We start from the raw sequence: 24,464 nt of genomic DNA on the forward strand, positions 1-24,464 counted from the left end.
CGTCTGAGGTCCCAGTCGTCATGGCTGCCTTCAAGGCAGGAAGCAACAGAAGGGAGAAGGAAAAGTTTATCTCGAAGCTTCAGGAGCTTCCTTGATGGAGCCTTTTCAAAACTCTTTCTTGTATCACTTCTGCTTGCCTCTCATTGACCTATTTACCTTGTCCTCACACAGCTTCATAGAACTGCAAAGGTAGACTGGGAAAGTAGTCCCTTGTAATCAGGAAGAAATAGTAACAACTGGATTTATCCTAAGGAAGAAAGCAAAAATGGGTCAGGCTAGGAGTCTAGCAGTTTCTTTTCTAGGGAATGCATTAGAATCAGGTGAAAAACAGCTGTACTTGCCTAAACAGTCATTGGGAAAATGAGTATCTGAGTTTATAATAGCGCTATAGGAAATGTCACTAAATTATTCAGTACATATCAACATATATGATCTTAGGATTCCGGAAGCCCAGGAGTTAGCTTTATTTTCATTCAAGAAGAATGTATGCTTTGTTTGGGGTGCTTGTCTAAGCACTAGGATATATCGATGGGGAAAAAAGACAAATTTCCTTGCTTGCTATCTGATGAGACAGAATATAGGCAGACATAATAAGTACATGCGTTTTAAAGTATTTTAGGGTAATGATGTTATGGGGAAAAGAATGGCAAGGTCAGGGTGCATAAGTGGGTATTTAGGGGTATGGGAGGGTACAAGCCGTAGTAATAAGTTCCACAGAGAAAGTGAGATATTTGAGCAAGGACTTGAATGAGGTGAAAGAATGAACCACATAAACTGTTGGTCATCCCCTGGGAGGGGTGGGGATCCATGAAACGAAGGCTTTGTGTTCAGAGACCTATGTGGTTAGACCACTGTGAGGCAGGAAGGGTATGATGGAAATGGCTCACAAGTATGTATGGCATGACCACAGTGTTGTACATCAGTGTCCGGGCTGGGTTTTCTGGAGTGAGGTGAGGAGTTTTGAGGGGTTTTGAGCAGAGATGCCATAATTTAGCTTGTATTTTAAGCAGCTCATTCTGGATACTGTGTTTAAAAATGACCAATCAGGGACCATAGGACAGAATCTGAAAGCTCAGAGGAGGTTCCTTTTCTTGGTGTTTGCCAGGTGCGCATCAATGGTGCCTCCGAGGGTATGAATAGTAGAGGTTGGTGAGGTGCCAACTCCGGGGCATATGTTGACAAAGGATAATTCCTTGATTAAATCTAGACTAGGAGAGAGAAGAATTGCCCCAAGATCTTTGTTTTGGAAACTGCCACGTGAGAATTGCCGCTGAGATGGGAAGCGATGGCGGGAGCAAGAATTTGAGGAAGGTCAGTCTAAAGTTGTTTGAGCTAAAGTTGCGATGTCTATTAGGTGTCCAAAGAGCAGTGTGGAATGTTTCTGAACTGAAGGTAAAATGTGGGTGTCATTCATATATACATGTGTATAACACAAATGTATATTTAAAGCCAAGGACTGAGTTCACCACGGATAGGAATGTTGTTCAGGAAGCAAAACGATCCCAAGACTGTTGCCCAGAGTTCTCCAACATGACGTGGTTGGGGAGAAAAGCAGAAACTAGCGAAGGCCTTTGGAGGGAGTCATTAGGCTAGAGGGAAAAGTAAAGGGTGTGTGGTATCCTTGGATCCCAGTGAGGCACGTTTACTAACAAGGAAAGGTCAACTGTGTCAGATGGCGGTCCTTATTCAAGGAGACTGAAGACGGAGAATTGACCAATGACATTAGCAAAGTGGAAGTCATTGTTGGCCAACAACAGTTCTGGAAGGGTGGTGAGAGCCGGAAAGCCACTTGAAAATGGAGAGGAGAACTGAAGAATTTTAGACCGGGTACAGTGACTTACCCCTGTAATCCCAGCACTTTGAGAGGCTGAGGTGGGTGGATCACTTGAGGTCGGGAGTTCTAGACCAGCCTGGTCAACATGGTGAAACCCCCATCTCTACTAAAAATACAAAAATTAGCCAGGTGTGGTGGCATGCAACTGTAATCCCAGCTACTTGGGAGGCTGAGGCAGGAGAATGGCTTGACCCCGGGAGGCGGAGTTTCCAGTGAGCTGAGATTGCACCACTGAACTCCAGCCTGGGCAACAGAGTGAGACTCCATTTTTTTTTTTTTTTTTTTTTTTTGTGTGTGTGTGTGTGTGTGTGTGTGTTTAAAAAAGAAAAAACCTTAAACAGTTTTGTTGCAACACAGGGCAAAGACATGGGAGAGAAGTTGTTTGTGTAAAATGGGGATCAAGAGAAACACCGGGTAAAGGACTCTGGAAACACAGCAACATGGAAAACATCCAGTCTTCCACCAAGTAACCACATAGGCTGGGAAGTAAATTAAAAGCGCTGCCCGTGTGTTCTACGTCTGGATTTACCATAGGATCCCCAATCCTCAGTTATTCCTCCAAGGGTTCGCCAGCTTCCACATTTCCCTTCCTGTCTGTCTCCTTTCATGTTGAGTTGGAGATTCCTAACTCTTTTCTCTAGCTGGCCCTTACAGACAATGACCAAAGCTGTTGCCCTGATGTCCTGCTTCAACTCCAAGGGAGTGATGAAAAACGGTCTTCTGGGGTGGGGAGTGAGGACCAGTGGTGGTGGTGGGACTCTAGGACAACTTCTTTTTCCTCAATGAAACTGTGAATTGTTATTTGTTATTTTTTTGAGTCAGAGTCTTGCTCTGACTCTTCAAACAATTCTTCTGCCTCAGTCTCCCAAGTAGCTGGGACGACAGGTGCGCGTACCATGCCTAGCTAACTTTTGTATTTTTAATAGAAACAGGGTTTCACTATGTTAGCCAGGATGGTCTCGATTTCTTGACCTTGTGATCCGCCTGTCTCAGCCTCCCAAAGTGCTGGGATTACAGGCGTGAGCCACCCCACCCAGCCATGAATTATTTTTAACTTCAGGTTCAGTGGTACATGTGCAAGTTTGGGTCACAGGTTTGACATACATATTTTGTATATAGACTGTAAGACTGTATGCCCAGGTATTAAGCCTAGTACCTTTTTTTTTTTTTCTGATCCTCTCCCTCCTCCCTTCAAGTAGACCCCAGTGTCTGTTGTTCCCCTCTTCAGGTCCATGAGTTCTCATCATTTAGCTCCCTCTTACAAGTGAGAACATGCAGTATTTGGTTTTCTGTTCCTGTGTTAGTTTGCTAAGGATAAGGGCCTCCAACTCCATCCATATTCCTCCCCTCCCCCCGCCCCCACAAAAAAAAAAACACCAAAAACATGCCCTCGTTCTTTTTTATGGCTGCATAGTATTCCATGGTATGTATGTATCACATCTATCCAATCTTGTTGATAGGCATTAGGTTGATTGCATGTCTTTGCTACTGTGAATAGTGCTGCATTGAACATTCATGTGCATGTATCTTTTTGGTAGAATAATTTCTATTCCTTTGAATATACACCCAGTAATGGGATTGCTGGGTCAAATGGTAGGTCTGCTTTTAGCTCTTTGAGGAACCACCACACTGCTTTCTACAATGGTTGAATTAATTTACACTCCCACCAACAATGGGAACATCCTTGCCAGCATCTGTTTTATTTATATAAAACACACACACACACACACACACACACACACACATATATATATATATATATTTTTTTTTTTTTTTTTTTTTTTTGAGGTGGAGTCTTGCTCTGTCACCCAGGCTAGGGTGCAGTGGCATGATCTTAACTCACTGGTCCTCCGCCTCACAGGTTTAAGTGATTCTTCTGCCTCAGCCTCCTGAGTAGCTGGGGTTACAGATATGCACCACCAAGCAGGCTAATTTTTTGTAATTTTGGTGGAGATGGGGTTTCACCATGTTGGCCAAGCTGGTTTTAAACTCCTGACCTCAAGTGATCCGCCCACCTTGGCCTCCCAAAGGGCTGGGATTACAAGCATGAGCCTCCACGCTCGGCCTGTTATTTTTTGATTCTTAAATAGTAGCCGTTCTGGCTGGTGTAAGATGGTATCTCGTGATTTTGATTTGCATTTCTTTAATCAGTGATATCGAGTTCTTTTTCATATGCCTGTTGTCTGCATGTATGTCACCTTCTGAAAACTGTTACATCTTTTGCCCACTTTTTAAGGAGGTTATTTTTTTCTTGTAAATTTAAGTTCCTTATAGATGTGGGTATTAGACCTTTGCCAGATGCATTGTTTGCAAAGGTTTTCTCCCATTCTGTAGGTTCTCTGTTTACTCTGATAGTTTCTTTTGCTGTGCATAAACACTTTTGTTTAATTACATTCCATTTATCAATTTTTGCTTTTGTTGCAATTGTTCTTGGCATCTTCGTGTCGAAATATTTGCCCATTCCTATGTCCAGAATGGTATTGCCTAGTTTTTGTTTTTTTGTTTTTTTTGTAACAGAATCTTGCTGTGTTCTCCAGTGCAGTGCCATGATCTCGGCTCACTGCAACCTCCGCCTCCCAGGTTCAAGCGATTCTCCTGCCTCAGCCTCCTGAGTAGTTAAGACTACAGGCATCTACCACCATGCCCAGCTAATTTTTGTGTTTTTAGTAGAGACAGCCTTTCACTCTGTTGGCCAGGCTGGTCTTCAACTCCTGACCTTGTGATCCACCCACCTGAGCCTCCCAAAGTGCTGGGATTACAGGCATGAGTCACTGTGCCCAGCCCCTCCAAGGTTTTAATAGTTTTGCATTTCATTTTGTCTTTAATCCATCTTGAGTTGGTTTTTGTATGTGGTGTAAAGAAGGCATTCAGTTTCAGTCTTCTGCGTATGACTAGCCAGTTATCCCAGCACCATTTGTTGAAAAGGGAGTCTTTTCTCCATTGCTTGTCTTTTGTCAACTTTGTTGAAGATCAGACTGTTGTAGTTGTGTGGCCTCATTTCTGGGCTCTCTATTCTGTTCCATTGGTCTATGTGTCTGTTTTTGTACCAGTACCATGCTGTTTTGGTTATCATAACCCTATAGTATAGTTGGAAATCAGGTAGCGTGATGCCTCCAGCTTTGTTCTTTTTGCTTAGGATTGATTGCCTTGGCTACTGGGGCTCTTTTTTGATTCTATGTGAACTTTAAATAGTTTTTTCTAGTTCTGTGAAGAATACCATTGGTAATTTGATAGGAATCGCATTGAATCTGTAAATTGCTTTGGGTAGTATGGCCATTTTAACAATATTGATTCTTCTCTCCATGAGCATGGAATGTTTTTTCTGTTGTTTGTGTCATCTGATCTCTTTGAGCAGTGTTTTGTAATTCTCCTTTTGATCTTTCACCTCTCTAGTTAGCTGTATTCCTAGGTATTTTTTGTGAGGCAATTGTAGATAGAATTACACCTCTGATTTGGCTCTCAGCTTGGCTGTCTTTGGTGTATAGGAATGCTAGTGATTTTTGTACATTGGTTTTATTTTTCTCTTTTTGTATCCTGAAACTTTTGCAGTTTATCAGCTGAAGAAGATTTGGGGCCGAGACTATGGGGTTTTCTGGATATGGAATCATGTAATCTGCAAACAGGGATAGTCTGACTTCTTCTCTTCCTATTTGGATGCCATTTATTTCCTCCTCTTGCCTGATTGCTCTGGCTAGGACTACTGAAACTGAATAATTTACATGTGGTTGATCCTGTGGCTATATCAGCCATCAGCATATTTTGGCTTTTGCTCTCAGTATAGAAAAACATGGTTAAACTTGTACATGTGGATGTATCTTAGTATCTTTGTGCATGTGGATGTATTCTTAGTATCCCACTTGTGGGTCCCACTTAAGAAAGGTCATGAGGTGAACACACTGTAAAGACCCAGGGGATTACTTCAAAGTCAACAAGCTGACCTTGGAATTAGCAATAGTCTTCTGACCTGACTAAAAATTTAAGATCGGGAGCCACATGTGAGGATGTAATCCACTGAGAATCTTTGTTACAGAATGAAGTGAGGCAGGCAGGAGACATTGCGGAGCAGATGTTTGAACCTTCACTGGTGCTTTCCTGCTACTTTGTCTTCCACAGGTTGTCCTATATCTCGACTGCTTCTGGTTTTGAAGACTTACTCAAGGCTTTGGCTCGTAACCGGAGCCTGATACACCTGAGCCTCAACTGTACGTCCATTTCCTTAAATATGTTTTCACTTCTGCGTGAGATCCTGGACAAGTCCACATGCCAGATAAGTCATCTGAGGTGAGTTGTTGCTCAGCTGAAAGCTCCGTGCATGTGAGGGGAACGACTGGGTGTTGGTGGATAGAGGTGCCCCTTCAATAACACTACCTGCTCCCACCTTTTGATGTCATTCATGCCTCAATTTTTTTTTCTAGCACGTGATTTATTTCTCTCACCAACATTATTCCTGTCTTTTGAGTTGAATTTCTACATTAATATTGCATATAACATGGCTTCTCCCTCCCTTGACTGATATTTCTCTAATGATCTAATCCCTTTGGTCATTCTGAAGTACAAACTACTAGTCAAACCCTAAAACACTGTCCAGTGGAAATTATTCAAGCCACAGACTGAAATTTTCCAGTAGCCACATTAAAAAGTAAAAGGAAGCAAGTGAAACTAATTATTTTTTTTTTTTGAGATGGAGTTTCACCCTTGTTGCCCAGCCCAGGCTAGAGTGCAATGTTGGGATCTCAGCTCACTGCAACCTCCGGCTCCCAGGTTCAAGTATTCTCCTGCCTCAGCCTCCCAAGTAGCTGCAATTACAGGCATGTGCCACCATGCCCAGCTAATTTTGTATTTTTAGTAGAGACAGAGTTTCTCCATGTTGGTCAGGCTGGTCTCGAACTCTTGACCTCAGGTGATCCACAGGCCTCAGCCTCCCAAAGTGCTGAGATTACAGGTGTGAGCCACCGTGCCCAGCCTTGAAACTAATTTTAACAGTATTTTAACCAAGCATATCAAATTATATCCATATGTCATTAGTACAAAAAGCTATTGATGTGATTGTATATTCCTTTTTGTATAAAGGCTGCAGAACCCAGTATTTCAGAGAACATCACCACTCAGGCACATTTTCATCAGAATTGTTTGACCTCCATATTGATTTCATAAAATTTACAATGGAGAGAACTAATTCACATGCCCATGTCCTAAACATACTTAAGTCTTCCAATAATTTAGAATCAACCTTTAAATTTAAACTAGCCAAGCCTGGCAGCTCATGCCTGTAATCTCAGCACTTTGGGAGGCAGAGGGAGTGGATCACTTGAGGTCAGGAATTCAAGAGTTCGAGATCAGCCTGGCCAACACAGTGAAACTCCGCCTCTACTAAAAATACAAAAATTAGCCAGGTATGGTGGCAGGTGCCTGTAATCCCAGCTACTCAAGAGGGTGAGGCAAGAGAATCGCTTGAACCCGGGAGGCAGGGATTGCAGTGAGCTGAGATGGTGCCACTGCATTTCAGCCTCGGCAACAAGAGCAAAACTCCATCTCAATAAATAAATAAATAATAAAGACCAATGTAAATGTAGTAAAACTAACAATCCAGTGCCTCAGTCATGCTAGCCACGCTTTGAGTGCTCAGTAGGTCTATTTGCTAGTAACTCAATATTGGATAATGCCACTTGCTAGACCTCATCTCCAATAAGTGTATTTCGCTTGTACTCTCAATTTCAAGTACCTCTTGCTCTAACAGCACCTCCTGTATTCTCAAGCTACTTTGTCTTATAAGCAAATCTTCCCACCCTTTAATCCTACTGGGTCCGTCAGCCATTTGAGCAGCAGCTTCTCACCCTTTCACCTCCCTCATCCCTTTCTTTTTGTTTTTTTGTTTTGTTTTGTTTTTGTTTTTGTTTTTGTCTTGAGATGGAGTTTCACTCTTTTTGCCCTGGCTGGAGTACAGTGGTGTGATCTCAGCTCACTGAAACCTCCACCTCCCAGGTTTAAGCGATTTTCCTGCCTCAGCCTCCCGAGTAGCTGGAATTACAGGTGCTTGCCACCACATACGGCTAATTTTTGTGTTTGTGGTAGAGATGGGGTTTCACCATGTTGCCCAGGCTGGTCTCGAACTCCTGAGCTCAAGTGATCCACCCACCTCAGCCTCCCGAAGTGCTAGAAGCCACTGCACCCAGCCCCTCACTTTCTGACATATTTCAGATTCCACGGTTCTGGAGAGTCATTGCCTTCCATCTCACTCAGCATCCTTTCTCCATATCACATTCTCCCAGCTAAATGCCAACTCTCTTGCCACTTTGTAGGTAGCTTCCCCCCTACCTCAATGCCTCCCTGCCCCAAACTCCTTTCATCTTGGAACACATTTCCTCTTGGCCTTTGGTTTCTCCCAAACCTTGATTGTTCCTCCTCAGTTGTCTTTGCTTGTTTTTCATCTTCCTGGACTCTTATCTTCGGAGTAGTTCCAAGTGGTTCTAAATGTCTTCTCTATACCCCTTCTACGCGTTCTTATTCATGTCATTAAGTAGCCTCTATGTGATGAAGACTCTCAGGTATTTATTTATAAACATTTCTCCTGGATTCAGACTCAGTGAAGTACTTATAGAGATATCAACTTTGATATTTATTTATGAGACGAAGTCTTGCTGTCGCCCAGGCTGGAGTGCAGTGGGGCCATCTTGGCTCACTTCACCCTCCACCTCCTGGGTTCAAGCAATTTTTGTGCCTCACCCTCCCCAGTAGCTGGGACCACAGGGGTGCACCGCCACACCCAGCTAACTTTTGTATTTTTAGTAGAGACAGGGTTTTGCCACGTCGGCCAGGCTGGTCTCAAACTCCAACCTCACGTGATCTGCCCACCTCAGCCCCTTACTTTGATATTTAAACAGGCATTTCAAATACAGATTTTCTTGTGGCTTGGCTTAGACAACTTTTCTAGGTTTATTGTTAGAGTAGATCCATCTGACTCCTTCCTGCTTCCTTTACTGCTAAGCATGGTAGACCAGCCCATCTCCCACCTACCTGCAGTACTTCAGAGCTTCCTACCTGTGCATACCATTGCTTGCTACATGGAAAAGAGAGTGGAGAAGGGCAACTTTCATCTAGTTTGTATTGTTTTGTTTGGGGGGGGGGGTGTGTGTCTGTGTTTGAAGCAAAACATAAGTTTATTTTTTGATATAGCAGCGTTACTACAAGGGTAGACTAACTCTTTTTAGTTTATTTAACTTTTCGCTTCAGGGATACATGTTTAGGTTTGTTATGCAGGTAAACTTGTGGCATGGGGGTTTGGTGTGCAGATTATTTCATCACCTACATACTAAGCCTAGTACCTCATAGATATTTTTTCTGATCCTCTCCCTCCTCTGAATCTCAGCCCTCAAGTCGGCCCCAGTGTGTGTTGTTCCCCTCTATGTGTCCATGTGCTCTCATCATTTAGCTCCCATCTATAAGTGAGAACATGTGGTATTTGGTTTTCTGTCCTTACCTTAGTTTGCCAAGGATAATGGCAATTTAAGTCAGATCTTATGACTCTGTCCTTTAATCTTCAAACCCTCAATGGCTTCCACTTTCATTCAAAATAGAATACACAGGTCAGCACGATGGCTCACGCCTGTAATCCCAACACTTTGGGAGGCCGAGGCGGGCAGATCACCTGAGGTCAGGAATTTGAGACCAGCCTGGCCAACATGGCAAAACCTCGTCTCTACTAAAAATACAAAATTATCCAAGCGTGGTGGTGCACGCCTACTCGGGAGGCTCAGGCAGGAGAATCGCTTGAACCCAAGAGGCAGAGGTTGTGGTGAGCCAAGATCATACCATTGTACTCCAGCCTGGGTGACAAGAGCAAAACTGTCTCAAAAAATAATACAGAGTAGACTATTTCACGCTGGGTGGCCCTGGCTAACCCTCTCCCCATCTCCTGTTTATGTACCATGCTGCGGCTGCACTGTTTGTGGTAGATGTTTAAAACACCAAACCTACTCCTGCTTCAGACTCTTTCCACTCATTTCCTCTAACAGAAATTCTCTTGTCCTAGAGGTTCAGAGCTTGCCCTCTTCTCTCAAGTTTCTGCTAAAATTCTACCTTATTTAAGTCAGATCTTGTGACTCTTCTGTCCTTGAATCTTCAAACCCTCAATGGCTTCCATTTTCATTCAAAATAGAATACACAGGCCAGGTACGATGGCTCAGTGAGAGAGGAGTTCAGACTTCTGTCAGTGGTTGCCCCGCAAGGAAGTAGAATACATCCTTTTCTTTCTCTGACCTACTCTGATTTACTTTCTATAAAGAACTGATCATCTGCTAGGCACATTATACGTTCAGCCCTGTCTTTACAATGCTGGAATTCCATCGTATTTCTTCCAGTTCTCTGCTGTATCCCAGGAACTTCGTACAATGCCTGAAACATGGTAGACAATATTAGTTGAATGATGGTTAGCAAAGTCCTCATTAAAGAAGAGAACATTGAGTGACAAGTCGAAGGAAGCAAGACAGCAAACCATGCAGCTATCTGGGGAAAGATCATTTATTTTACTTATTTTTTCTCTTTTTTTTAAGAGGAGGGTCTTGCTATGTTGTCCAGGCTGAAGTACCTTGGTATGATCATAGTTCACTGCAGCCTCGAACTCCCGAGTTCGACAGATCCTCCCACCTCAGTCTCCCAAGTAGCTGGGACTGCAGTCATGCGCACCACCACTCCTGGATAATTTAAGGGGAAAAAAAAATTTTTTTTTTTTTTTTTTTTGAAAGAGAGTCCCACGGGGAAAATCACTAAGCAGAGATGAGGGTACTAGACACTGAAGCAAAAATGTGCTTGTGGACTTGAGGGACAGTGAGGAGATCAGGGAGGATGGTACAGAATGAGCAACAAATAGTTAGGCCGGGCGCAGTGGCTCACGCCTGTACTCCCAGCACTTTGGGAAGCCGAGGAGGGTGGATCCCCTGATGCTGGGAGTTCAAGACCAGCCTGACCAGCATGGTGAAACCAGGTCTCTACTAAAAATATAAAAATTAGCCGGGCGTGGTGATGTGTGCCTGTAATCCCAGCTACTCAGGAGGCTGAGGCAGGAGAATCGCTTAAACCAGGGAGGCGGAGGTTGTAGTGAGCCAAGATCATGCCATTGCATTCCAGCCTGGGTTGTATCTGTGCATCTCAAAAAAAAAAAAAAAAAAAAAAAAAAAAAGGTAGACAGATAGTTGACAGCCAGAGCATGTGGGGCACCCAAGGTTATGCAGAAAAAACATCAGAAGTCCTTGTAAATGTGATGGTAAGTTGAGGGTCTCGATCAGATTTCTAAATGTGATCGTACCCACATCCCGTGGTCAGGGGAGCTGATTGATCCCTGACCTACCGTTCTGAACCATCACCCTGGAAGCCACGTGGAGACGAATGCAGAAGGGGAAGGAACTGCCTACTCACAGCCCTTCTTGAATCTGGAACCTCTCCCAAATTTGAACTCTGAGAAGTGGCGTGGGGAGACGAAGGTTAGAAGCAGAGGGATCTATTTATTTCCAAGTAGCTATCATCTCACTTTGTTGGGTCTGATTTTTTTTTTTTTAATTTAAAAGAGGAGGGGATGGCTTAAACGGGGGAGCCTCTTTTCATCTCTGGATTCCTCTTACAGCTTGATGAAATGTGACTTGGGAGCCAGCAAATGCGGAGAAATCGCCTCGCTCCTTGTCAGCGGCGGGAGTCTGAGAAAACTGACTTTAACCAACAATCCGCTGAGGAACGACGGGGTGAACATACTGTGCAATGCCTTGCTTCATCCCAACTGCACTCTTACATCACTGGCGTAAGTTGGCTTAGACAAGCTCACCACGTAGCAGCTCAGATTGACTTGACTATCTAAACACACGATCAAAGAACGGTGGCAGGGAAAGGGACAGGAAAGCAGCCAAAAGCACGGTCTTTGGAGTTCAGTAGGTCTGGGTTCATACTCTGGGTTGACAGTGGATTTGCGAAACGTTGGCAGAAATGTTTCTGGATTTTTTTTCGGTTTGAATTTCTCAATCTGGGCGGTGGGGTCATAACAGGACCAAACGTACATCTTTGGAGAGAGAGTTAAAAATAGTGGTCACGGCTGGGCATAGTGGCTCACACCTGTAATCCCAGCAGTTTGGGAGGCCGAGGCGGGTGGATCACGAGGTCAGAAGTTCAAGACCAGCCTGGCCAACACAGTGAAACCCTGTCTCTACTAAAAATAAAAAAATTTAGCTGGGCGTGGTGACGGGCGCCTGTGGTCCAAGCTACTTGAGAGGCTGAGGCAGGAGACTTGCTTGAACCCGGGAGGCAGAGGTTGCAGTGAACCGAGATTGCGTCACTGCACTCCAGCCTGGGTGACAGAGCGAAACTCTGTCTCAAAAAAAAAAAAAGGTCACCACATTCCAAACACAGCACCTAGGCCATAGCAACTGACTAAGAGCAGGGAACCTATATTGTTCTCACAATGAACACGTGAACTGGGTGTCGTGTGGGATGAGATGTAACTGAGAACACAAGGATGAAAGCAAAGGAAAGGTGTGGTGCTAGATTGCCTTGAAATAGAATTTTTATTTTTCCCTGAGTCTCCTTTCAAGAAGGTGGAAGACAGGCTGTCCCTGTATCTATACCTCCTGCGGGTTACTCATAGGTAAGTTCTGTCTCTGCTCTGGGGAAGTTGCTAGAAAGGCAGTCTCAAGCCTGTAATCCCAGCACTTTGGGAGGTCGAGACGGGCGGATCACGAGGTCAGGAGATCAAGACCATCCTGGCTAACGTGGTGAAACCCCGTCTCTACTAAAAAAAAAAAAAAAAAAAAAAAAAAGGCAGTCTTCCATAAGGTTGGGGCGCGGCAAACACAATGAAAGACAGCAAAAAAGTGGCACAAGTGAGGCATAAAGGTACAAAAACAAAGATTGAAGATCTGTAAAACACGGTCAGAAAACGAAACAGAGTAAGCAGTTCAGTGTATTTAAGGACACAATTCCCCATTCACAATTCCAAATTCCAAAAAGACAAGAATGCAGGAGGTCATCTTTTGTTTTTGTTCTGCCCTTTTTTGGCCCCCCTTTTTCTTGGCCCCCTTTAGCCCCTTTTTAGGACTTGCTAGATTCCAAAACACACAAACTGATATAATATTCTTTGTATATTTCCTGTAAAAATACTTGTTTGATTGCAGGGTAACACTACAAACTCCTGTTCATATTATATAATATCACATTATATATGTTTTTATCTTCTTTTTTTAATTTTTTTTGAGACAGAGTCCCAGTCATATTTTTAAAATCTCAAATTGTTCTAGGATCTATCTGGCCCCAGATGAATGCAGTAAGTAATTGTCAATATGAGCTAATTTTGTTGTAAAAGATCTCATGAAAAGGACAGATCACTGGTTCAATAATCAGACTCCAAGTAGATATTTTTTTTTCATGTCATATCTACAAGTTTTTTGTTTCCTGCTAGATTTTGTCTTTTTTTTATTACTGGCTCCAGGTACAATTTACATATCAGAAAATTCATCCACTTACAGTACACATTTGATGTTTTTTTAATGTGTGTTTAGAGTTGTACAATACTACGATATAACTTTTAGAACATTTTTATCACCTTAGATTGTTGGGTGTGGAGTTTTTCATAGTTCATACCTGTATTTAAAATAATCCCGATATACTAAGCAAAAACTGTTTGTTTTGGTAACATATTTTAAGTAGGCAAGGAATTTCTAAGCCTAAACATGAAAGAAATCAGTAGTCTGAGGAAAATGCCTGTAAAAGGCCAAATTTATGGTCGTGACCAAATCTGACAGCTGGAAAATAGTATGCAAATGAGTTGGTAGTACTGGTTTCTATGAGGACAACAGGGAAACTTCTCCAGCTCATTCTTAGTCTTAACTTGTACATATTAATTTAAAATAAGCACGTATTAGTATACAAAGGGAAACATAGCTCATTTCACTTGTTAAACCCAAATTAATAGAATTACATATATATTTTCCGATCATTTTAAAGCACAAAAACCATTCCAAGCTTGTAGCTATGCAAAAGCAGGAAGGGACCAGCTTTGGTCTGCTGCCAACCTCTGGTCTAGTCTACCCTGTTCCCATACCAGAGCCAAGATTCAGTATTTCCAACCAATAAATTGGTTATTTTCTTTTTTTTTTTTTTTTTTTTGGAGACAGAGTTGCCCAGGCTAGAGTGCAGTGGTGAGATCTTGGCTCACTTCAACCTCCGCCTCTCCGGTTCAAACAATTCTCCTGCCTCAGCCTCCCGAGCAGTTGGGGCTATGGGCGTGTGCCACCACGCTGGCTGATTTTTGTATTTTTAGCAGAGACAGGGTTTCACCATGTTGACCAGGCTAGTCTTGAACTCCTGATTTCAGGTGATCCTCCCATCTCCCCCTCCCTAGGTGCCAGGATAACAGGCATGAACCACCGTGCCTGGCCTATTTACAACTTTTTAGCCCGTCCCCTGTTTAGAAAAAAGTGTAGCTCACTGCCAGTGCAGTATTCCCAGGGCAAACAGAAAATGGTTTAAAAAAAAAATAGAGGATTGGCCGGGTACGGTGTCTCACACCTATAATTCCAGCACTTTGGGAGGCCAAAGCAGGTGGATCACTTGAGCCCAGGAGTTCAAGACCAGCCTGGGCAACACAGTGAGACCCCCATCTCTATTTTAAAAATTATTTAAAAATAAAAAATGGAAAAAAATAGAAGCTGGAAATCCAGATTAGGATTGAATAAACTTCCATATATTGGCAACAAGCTAAACCTGGACAGACAAAACAGGATACCATAAAATGGGCTTACAAAAGGGCTTCTGGTGTGTTATCTGTCTTTACTTTTTCCTGGTTTAAAAAATCTTCAACAGTTCCTATATTCACTTATAAATAACAAAGTAACTCTTTCATTGTGAGTTTTTAAACTGAAAAATCAGGCTGGGCGCAGTGGCTCAAGCCTGTAATCCCAGCACTTTGGGAGGCCGAGACGGGTGGATCACGAGGTCAGGAGATCGAGACCATCCTAGCTAACACAGTGAAACCCCGTCTCTACTAAAAAAAAAAAAAACAAAAAACAAAAAAACTAGCCGGGCGTGGTGGCGGCGCCTGTAGTCCCAGCTACTCGGGAGGCTGAGGCAGGAGAAGGGCGTGAACCCAGGAGGCAGGAGCTTGCAGTGAGCTGAGATCGCACCACTGCACTCCAGCCTGGGCGACAGAGCGAGACTCTGTCTCAAAAAAAAAAAAAAAACTGAAAAATCTTAGGATTCAATTGATCCAAATATACTTTATCAAACAATGGGAGACTCCAAGTTCTAGAAGTAACTTCTTTAAGGTTATTCCATTAGTGGAAGTTGGAGTTCGATTTTTCTCATGGCCTGTTCTGCATTATCCATTCTATATGTTGACCTCTGCACTCTTTGGGGGTACTGTTAATCTCCTTTTCCAAATAAGAAAGTCATTGGTAGAGATTTTGGGCAATGGTAGCAGGAGGGCATCGAGGCGCTCATGGGCGTGGGGTGGGTGGTCTAAAGTGCTCCCCTGTCTGGCGCTCACACTGTGTTACTGACTCACTCTTCTGTGTGTGTGTGTGTGGTCCCCATGCAGGTTGGTCTTCTGCTGCCTCACTGAAAAATGCTGCAGCTCCCTTGGAAGAGTGCTTCTGCTCGGCCGAACTCTGAAACAACTAGACCTGTGTGTGAATCACTTACAAAACTACGGAGTGTTGCATGTGACGTTTCCCTTGATATTTCCAACCTGTCAGTTAGAGGAGCTGTAGTAAGTCTCCCACAGTTGTTCTGGATGACCGTGTTTCTGCTGCAGTAAGGCCTTGGGTGGTGGGGTTGGTGACAGGGATAAGATTCCAATGATGGCATCATGGGTGAGAGGGGTACGGGAGCACGGGCTCTCCAAGGTAGGCGACATGAAAGCAAGCTAAGATTCGTTGGCGAAACCTTTTAGCTCAGAAGGAGCAGAGTTCACAAAATCTCTGATCCTTATCACATAGAGAAGGGTGCCTGGACCAGGCTCCTCCCCCTGCTCCCGGGTGGACATAGTATGGGAAAATGCCACAGGAGAAGGGACCCAAAGATCCTGCCCTGGCCTGGCTTACAGTGTCTGAGGCCGTGAATCTTTTGGGGTGGGCGATCATAGGGGCATCTTTTTGTTGGGAAATAGCTTTATTGGAAAAGGGATGCGCTGGGGGAGGTGGCCATATCCAAGCCCCTGGTACTGGCCAAAGACATCTAACTTAGGCATGATGCAATGGCTTCTGGTGCAACTTCCAGGAAAAAATATGTAACAAGTCACTACAGCTTTCTGCGTGTGCCTCATCAATGATGCTGAATAATCAAACTTCTCATATTTTCTCAGAAGTAATGAGCCTCCCACTTGCCTGAAAAAAAATTCGTTGGAGTTAATTTGAACTCTTTCGAAAATGTTCTACCTCAAATGTCTTTTTTTTTTTTTTTTTTTTGGCTCAAATACAAGAAACTAATATCTTAAAAGCATCTTCTGTTTATAAAATAGCAACACTATGGCTTGTGAGCTCCTGAAGTGCTTACGAGACTGTATAAAGAATATGCTCAGCAGTCTGGTATCTTATTTTAAGTTTATTTCTGCCTCATAGTTATAAGTTGAATCCTTGTTACCATTGTCATTTGGTACAAATGGGCAGGTGAAATAGGAAATTCTAGGGATATCTTTTCTTTCTAGAATCTTGCTTCCTTTGGCAAGGTAGTTTACGGAAAACTGCCTTCAGGAAAATAATATAACCCACCCTCCCTTTTTTTCCCATGGCCCTTAGTTTGTACTTAGTAGGTTGAGACAAATTCACTCATACTGTAGAATAGGGGTTAGAAACCTTTTTCTATAACAGGTTAGACAGTAAATACTCTAGGCTTCGTGGGCCATAATGTCCCTGTCGTAACTATTTTTAACTCTCCCATAGCTCAAGTGAGGCCATGAAAAATGTCAACAAATGGGTGTGGCTGTGTTCCAATAAAACTTTATTTATAAAAACAAAGTTCTCTAGATTTGGCTCTCAGACCATAGTTTGAACCTTGCCGTAGACTCCAAATATATTATTTTGTCGTCCTTCAAGAATTATCTTAAGTATAACTGTCCATTTTGTCTATTACCTACCCAAACCTGGATAGGAACCCTCTCTATGAGCTCCCATAGGGCATGTGAAACCCCACATTCTTTATCAGCCTTTATTTTCCTCTGAGTTTGAAAGGATGGATGTGGTTGGCACATCATTAATGTTCTATGTATTTTACAGACAGGGTTTTGCTATATTGCCCGGGCCAGTCTGACTGCTGGGCTCAAGTGATCCTTCTGTCTCAGCCTCCTGAGTAGCTAGGACTACAGGCATGTACTACCCAGCTTTTATGACTACTAAATGAAAAATAGAATTTTCTGGAATCTGCTTTAATATCTGATGATTCCGTATTTAATATATATTCTATAACAAAGGTAGAGTGTATGTTAAATGTCAGGCACTCTAGGTGGCTGGGATGCATCAGTGAACAGAATAAATATCCATGTATTAATGGATCTTGTATTGGCACTGGGGGAGATAGGAAAGAAAACATAAGAAACTTATCTATTGTTAGGCCAGAGGTCAGCAAATTACATTACCCAGGGGCCAGATCTGGCCCTTTGCCTGTTTTTATGAAGATTGTACTAGAACATAACCATTCATCTACGTGTGTTTCATGAATGCATTTGTGCTGCAATGGCAAAATTGAGTAGTTGTGACGGAGGCACCATGGCCCGTGAAGCCTAAACTATTATCTGGCCCCTTATAGAAAAAGGTTGTCAACTCCCGTGTCAGGCAGTAAAAAGTGCTATGGAAACTTTTTATTCAATACTAGGGGTACGTAATCGGGAGTGCGAGGGTAGGGTGTGGCCATCTCTAAGCAAGGTCAATGTTACTTCACTGACAAGGGGACATTTGAGCAAAGACTTGGAGAAGGTTGTGGATGGAATCATACAGATCACTAGATTGAGGCTTCCAAGCAGAATGAATTGTCAGTGCAGAGCTGTTAACATAGAAACAGCCAACTATGCTCAAGAATCGGCATGAAGGCCAGCCAGTGTGGTGAGGCCACGAAATAGGATTGTAGGAGTAGACAGTGGGGGAGATGTGAATGGAAAAACAAGATGGCACGTCACATGGGAGAACATGGACAATTGTGAGTACTTTGCTTGCTTTGAGAGGAAGGACCATTTGGTAAAATTCTCTTTCTAGAAAGAATGTATTTCGCCCTTCTCAATGTTGGATTTTTAACATGAGTACTGAAAGGTAGAAATGTGAATTTCAGAGGAGGTTGCCCAACATAATTCTTCAGAATTCAAGCTCAGTATCGCAAAGGTGTCGGCTGAATGTGTGTGGCTTTCTGGGACAAAAGGCTTAAAACATCCTGGCCTCAGTTTCCTTGCTTGTAAAACCAGGATAAGAGCCTTGTGGTCATCGTGAGTTTAATGTGCATTAGGAGTTTTGGATAATGCCTGGTATGTGATAAGTGACTCATAAATGTTAACACTGCTCTTGTTTCTGTAACCAGTCCCTTAGTCATGAATGTCACAAGACGGGTCCAAGAATGCTTAACACTCTGTGAAATAAACCTTTGGAGACAGGTGGTCATGACTCGAGCTCGTGTTTCTGTTTTGCAGTCTGTCTGGCTGTTTCTTTACCAACGATATCTGTCAATATATTGCCATAGTTATTGCTACTAATGAAACACTGAGGAGCCTGGAGATTGGGAGCAACAGCATAGAAGATGCAGGAATGCAGCTGCTATGTGGTGGTTTGAGACATCCCGACTGTATGTTGGTGAATATTGGGTAGGTGCCTGGTGGAGAAAGATCCCTGTTTTTAGCTAGGAACAGCTGAAGTAAAGCACAAGAGGAAATGGATTGGGAAATACGATACCTCAGATGTTTGAAATGGGGCTGTTATGGCACAGTTAGTTCTTTTGCCCAAAACTTGTAAGGGGAGGGATTTAGTTAGACGTCTAGTTCTCACCCGTCTCATCTGCCATTTTTCCTCAAGGATTTGGCCCCATCTTACCTGTGCATCTTTGTTATAGGCTAGAAGAGTGCATGTTAACCGGTGCCTGCTGTGAGTCTCTTGCCTCTGTTCTTACCACCAACAAAACACTAGAAAGACTCAACATACTTAAAAATCAATTGGGTGATGAAGGAGTTGTAAAACTTCTTGAGAGTTTGATCCTCCCAGAATGTGGACTTCAGATAATTGGGTAAGTTGCTTATTTTCCTTGGTGATGGGGAAAATTCTTTTTTTTTTTTTTTGAGAGACTGAGTCTTGCTCTGTTGCCCAGGCTGATCTTGGCTCATTGCAACGTCCACCTCCCAGGTTCAAGTGATTCTCCTGCCTCAGCCTCCCAAGTAGCTGGGACTACAGGTGCCCGCCACCACGCCCGGCTAATGTTGTCTATTTTTGGTAGAGATGGGGTTTCACCATGTTGGCCAGGATGGTCTCAATCTCCTGACCTTGTGATCCGCCCACCTTGGCCTCCCAAAGTGCTGGGATTATAGGCACGAGTCGCTGCGCCCATCTGTGATGGGGAAAATTCTGTGTTGAGATGGTCTAGGACTTATGAGGTGATGAGAAACCCTCTTGGCAACTTCAAACACAGAAAAGAAAAACAAAGTCTTTCATTTTGGGAGATTGAAAATGTATGCCTAGTTCTCAAAGCAGAGGTCATATTCAATGGTGAGTAAAAGATGACAACTGACATTATACTTGACGTAGACAAAAAGGGTTCTATGTTTGAGTATTTTCTGTTTTCTTTCCTCCATTTGAATGTGCCCCTAATTACCAGAGAAGAAAAATAGGCAGTTCTCAGTCTGCTACTTCATGTTTCCAGATCCATTAGATTCCTCTCATGAAGAAAAGTCCTCTTCCTTTCTGTGTTAGCTAATTGTTGCCAAGTATGTTACCACCAACTTGGGGGTTGAATGACACATTATCTCAGTCTCTGTGAGTGTCAGGACTCCAATCCCAGCTTAGTTGGTCGTCCTTGGGATCTCTCATGAGGCTGCAGCCAAGATGTCATCCAAGGCTAGGGTCAAATCTGAAGGTCTATCTGGAAAAGGAAAAATCAGCCTGCTTCTAAGATCATGTAGTTGTTGGCAGAATTCAGTTCCTGTAGAGCTGTTGGGCTAAGGGTCTTAGTCCTTTGACAGCCGTTGGCTGGAAGAGGCCCTCAATTATCGGCGATGAAACACCGAACAGACTCGTTCTCCGACTCGCGAACAGCAACTCTTTGTCAAGTTTTTCAAGGCAATAGAGTGAGTTTGTTAGCAAGGCAGAAGTAGCAATTCTATGTGGGCCCGCCAAAAAAGTGACATCTCACCGTATTTGCCTATTGGATGGAAGCAAATATGGCCAGGTGCTGTGGCTCATGCCTGTAATGCCAGCACTTTGGGAGGCTGAGGCAGGTAGATCACTTGAGGTCAGGAGTTCGAGTCCAGCCTGGCCAACATAGTGAAAACCCATCTCTACTAAAAATATAAAAGTTAGCCCAGCATGGTGGGTGCATACCTGTAATCCCAGCTACTCAGGAGGCTGAGGCAGGAGAATCACTTGAACCCGGGAAGCGGAGCTTGCAGTGAACCGAGATCACGCCACTGCACTCCAGGCTGAGCGACACAGCGAGACTCTTTCTCCAAGGAAGCAAATCACAGGCCTTGCCTATGCTAGAGGGGAAGATGATACAAGGGTATGATTGACACAAGGTGAGGATTGTTAGAAGCCGTTTAGAAGCTGCCTATCAGTTTCCATTCACACTGTTCACATGTGTGGAAACATCTGGCAATATCTAGCATTCCGTTTCTACCTGCCTTATTAAAGGAAAACCATATTCAGGTTACTGAGCATTCGAGACTGAGTATAAGCGTCCTGGTGACCCATTGATAAAATACAGGCGGGCTAACTCATTTCCCACTCATATCCAATTTTTCTCAAATGGCAAATGGGGATAATTACCTCAGAACTCTTAAAGATTGAATGAGATCACAGACTCAATACGCTGGAGGCCCTACTGTGAGTTATTTTCCCGTGTCATCTCCAAATGATGATTTTTTTCATAAACGTGGATATTGAGTCCAACTTTCAGATGCATGGAAAAATCCATAAACTTTACACATTTTCCAAATGGCTTATTCTCTTTATTTTTTCCCCCAGGGCTCTTTTCACCTTCAAATGTATAATGCATTTATTCTATTATCTAATTCCTTCCACTAGAACATGAGCTCCATGATACCAGGGATATGTTTGTTTCAATATTATAGGTGCTCAAAAGTAAACTGCAGAAATGACCATATTTCAGGTTATAAAGGTATTTATACCTACATGCTAATTGGGACACTCACATATAAAGAGGGCACAAAATAAGTGCCTGAATCCCCCTCTTTGATTTGGAGAAAGAAACGTGAGCATGGGTGGTGGTGTGCGCTTCTGTTCTCTAGCTATGTAAATTTTTTTTTCTTTTTTTTTGAGATGGGGTCTTGTTCTTTCAGGCTAGAGAGCAGTGGTGTGATCATGGCTCACTGCAGCCTTAACCTCTCCAGTGTAAGTGATCCACCTCAGCCTCCCAAATAGCTGGGACCACAGGCACGCACCACCACACCTGGCTAAGTTTCTATATCTTTGGTAGAGATGGGGCTTTGGCGTGTTGCCCAGGTTGGTCTCAAATTCCTGAGTTCGAGCAGTCTGCCTGCCTCAGCCTCCCAAAGTGCTAGGATTAGATGTGGGTCACTGGGTCCAGCCTGTAAACATATTTCAGTTGGAAACTTTGACCCCTCAGTATTGGAACCTATAAAGTCTTGGATGGCATTACCCATTGTGAGGATGTAATGTGAGATGCATGTAAAGCACTGAGCACACAGTAGTGTTGGTTACTGCTAATATGACTTTAAACGGTTCTCCCAATGGAAATCTTACGTTCTAATACTTAACGGAGAAATCGCGCTCTCAGGGTTTTTAGTCTGGAGCAGATTTTTGTTTCTTCAGATGGCTTGAGACACTCCCAAGAATGCCCAAAGGATGCCATGTGGGGAATTAGTCATTGACGCAACAAAGCCGAGACCCACACGTAGCATTAATAGAGTTCGCCCTCTGTTTTCCTTCAGGCTTCCATTAAATGACGTGAGCGCAGAAACCCGGCGGATGGTGATGACTGTAAAGGAAAGAAAACCCAATTTGATCTTTCTGTCTGAAACTTGGTCTGTAAAGGAAGGCAGGGAAATTGGTGTGATACCTGCTTCTCAGCCAGGTTCAGTAATACCTAATTCTAATTTGGATTACATGTTTTTTAAATTTCCCAGAATGTCTACACCCATGGGAATGTCAAATACAGCATCTAGGCAACCCCTTTGATCATGTTCTACATAAATCGTATTTGTTATAAAGTATTACCATGACTGGAATGAAAGAGAATTAAGGCTATAATTTTCCTATTCGGGGTGTGCGTGTGTGTGTGTGTGTATGTGTGTGTGACCTTGATCCAGTCAACCATTTCTTAAAATTCCTACACTCTCTTGAGAGTATTTAAAGGATTATATAAAGTAATAAACGATAAAATGCATTGGAAAAAAGTGTGAAGCATGGTTCTTTTATCAGTGGGCATTGTGGAGTAACATGAAAGAAACTGATCCTTTCATGATTTGTTTGTTGCTTGTTTTTTGTTCTGGTTTTTGGTGGTTTTGTTGGTTTGGTTTTTGGGTTTTGTTACTGGTTTTGTTTTGGTCTAGGGAGAGTTGTTAGAAGGTATCTCTAGGAATCCTCTGAAATGAAATCCTCATCTCGTCTTCTCTCCTGCCTTTGTATTCCTGCTGCACCATGTTCATCCCGGATCTACCTAACACCGTAAATGGCATTCATTTCCGTATCTCCCTCTCTCTCAGCCAGCTCTGCTCACAAACGTGTGTGTGTTCCATGGGGTGAAGGATGACTTCTCTAAGCTGTGGAGAAATGTAAGATATGTGTGTCCTCAGAAAAAGCCTCTCCTTTTCACCTTCTTTCAGAACAGGGAGTCGAACTGGGCATCCTCTGATAATGTTTCCAACCCTGACACTGTATTTACCATGCCCCATGGCTAAGCATCTGGTGGCTGTGCCTAATAGGCGTCCATAGGTGAGGGGATACCTACTCAGATAGGGTAGGTTTTAGGGTCTTTACGTGCTGAAAATCTTTTTTGAGATGGAGTCTCTCTCTGCGGCCCAGCTGGAGTGCGGTGGTGCGATCTCAGCTCACTGCAGCCTCCGCCTCCCGGGTTCAAGCAATTCTCCTGCCTCAGCCTCCCAAATAGCTGGGACGACAGGCGCCTGCTACCACACTAGGTTAATTTTTGTATTTTTAGTAGAGATGAGGTTTCAACATGTTGGCCAGGCTGGTCTTGAACTCCTGACCTCAAGTGATCCTTGGCTCAGTTTCTAAGGAGACTGTCCTAATTTATTCCTTTGACAGTGTTTCTAGGACACAGGGATATACAGTAAACCTGAGCATTCTGGTCCCACATTGAGCCAGGAGCTCAAGGCAAGCACCTGGTTCGATGTGCCACTGTCTTGGACCAGCTGGGGCATGGATGGTCCATGGTGTGGCTCAGAGCCAGGTGTGGCTCAGAGCCAGGCAGGGGCAAACTTATTTTGCCCAATGCTATTGCTCATCCTCGACTCTGAGTTCTTCTCCTGTTTGAGATCTTTATGTTCTACCTTTTGCTCTAACTATACAGAAGCACTCACTGGGGTGGTCTTGGCAACAAGCTCTGTACAGGGAAGTGTCAGTCACCATAAGCTGGGGCACCTGAGTCCCTAGTTATAGAGACAGGCTTCTGGACCCGATCTCTCCCCAGAGACGCCACGATCATGTCATCTGTAGTATTTCTCCGTGACATTGCCTCAGTGAGTCTGGGGCTTCTCTGATGAGAATATTTTATCCCCAATGCAAAACCTCAGCCACTTGTGATAAATGCAACTTCTGGACATGATGTGAAGATCCTGATAAGAAAAGGGCCGAGAGTTTTCTATGTTCCTTTTCAAAACTCTGACTTCAGAATCAAGTCATAATCAGCTGTGGAAGGAAACCTTGAAGGCGAATCAAAGGATCTCTTACTGTAGTTTCAACTGGGCATATTCTTTGATTTTTTTCTGACATGATTTTAAAATAAGATCATCACAATTTTTTTTTTTTTTTTTTTTTTTTTTTTTTGAGACAGGGTCTCACTCTGTCACCCAGGCTGGTGTGCAGTGGCACTAATCGCAGCTCACTACAGGCTTGACTTCCTGAGCTCAAGTGATTCTCCCACCTCAACCTCTCCAGTAGCTGAGACCACAGATGCACACAACCATGCCCCCCTAATTTTTTGTACTTTTAGTAGAGAAGGGGTCTCACCATATTGCCGAGGCTGGTCTTGAGCGATCCTTCCAACTCGGCCTCTGAAAGTACTGGGATTATAGGCATGAGCCACTGCGCCCGGCTGAGTTGTAGCATTTTAACTCACCCACCTACTCTTGCCCCCTCTGAAGCTTGATGGCTGCTGAGAACATGGCGTCCCTCATTCCCAGGCCAGCATGCTGATGCCACAGGATGGAGAATCTTTGTTCTCAAAGAATTGTGGTTGTGTGCCTCCATCTATT

At 43.5% G+C, this 24,464-nt stretch overlaps 1 protein-coding gene across 2 annotated transcripts in view; it reads left to right on the forward strand.

Annotated features, from left to right (window-relative positions):
* NLRP11 (NLR family pyrin domain containing 11) overlaps nt 1-22,698 on the forward strand; it is a 46,140-nt gene extending 23,442 nt beyond the window's left edge. For both annotated transcript variants that reach the window (XM_038006375.2, XM_038006376.2), the window contains 6 exons: nt 5,948-6,115; nt 11,451-11,621; nt 15,405-15,575; nt 18,477-18,647; nt 18,893-19,063; nt 21,960-22,698. In XM_038006375.2, coding sequence (XP_037862303.1) covers nt 5,948-6,115; nt 11,451-11,621; nt 15,405-15,575; nt 18,477-18,647; nt 18,893-19,063; nt 21,960-22,206 — 1,099 coding nt within the window. In that variant the 3' untranslated portion in view covers nt 22,207-22,698. The remainder of the gene's footprint in view (nt 1-5,947; nt 6,116-11,450; nt 11,622-15,404; nt 15,576-18,476; nt 18,648-18,892; nt 19,064-21,959) is intronic.
* Nucleotides 22,699-24,464: the final 1,766 nt, after the last annotated feature.

The sequence above is a fragment of the Chlorocebus sabaeus genome, chromosome 6 (genome assembly GCF_047675955.1).
Source record: "Chlorocebus sabaeus isolate Y175 chromosome 6, mChlSab1.0.hap1, whole genome shotgun sequence".
Classification (NCBI taxonomy): Eukaryota; Metazoa; Chordata; class Mammalia; order Primates; family Cercopithecidae; genus Chlorocebus; species Chlorocebus sabaeus.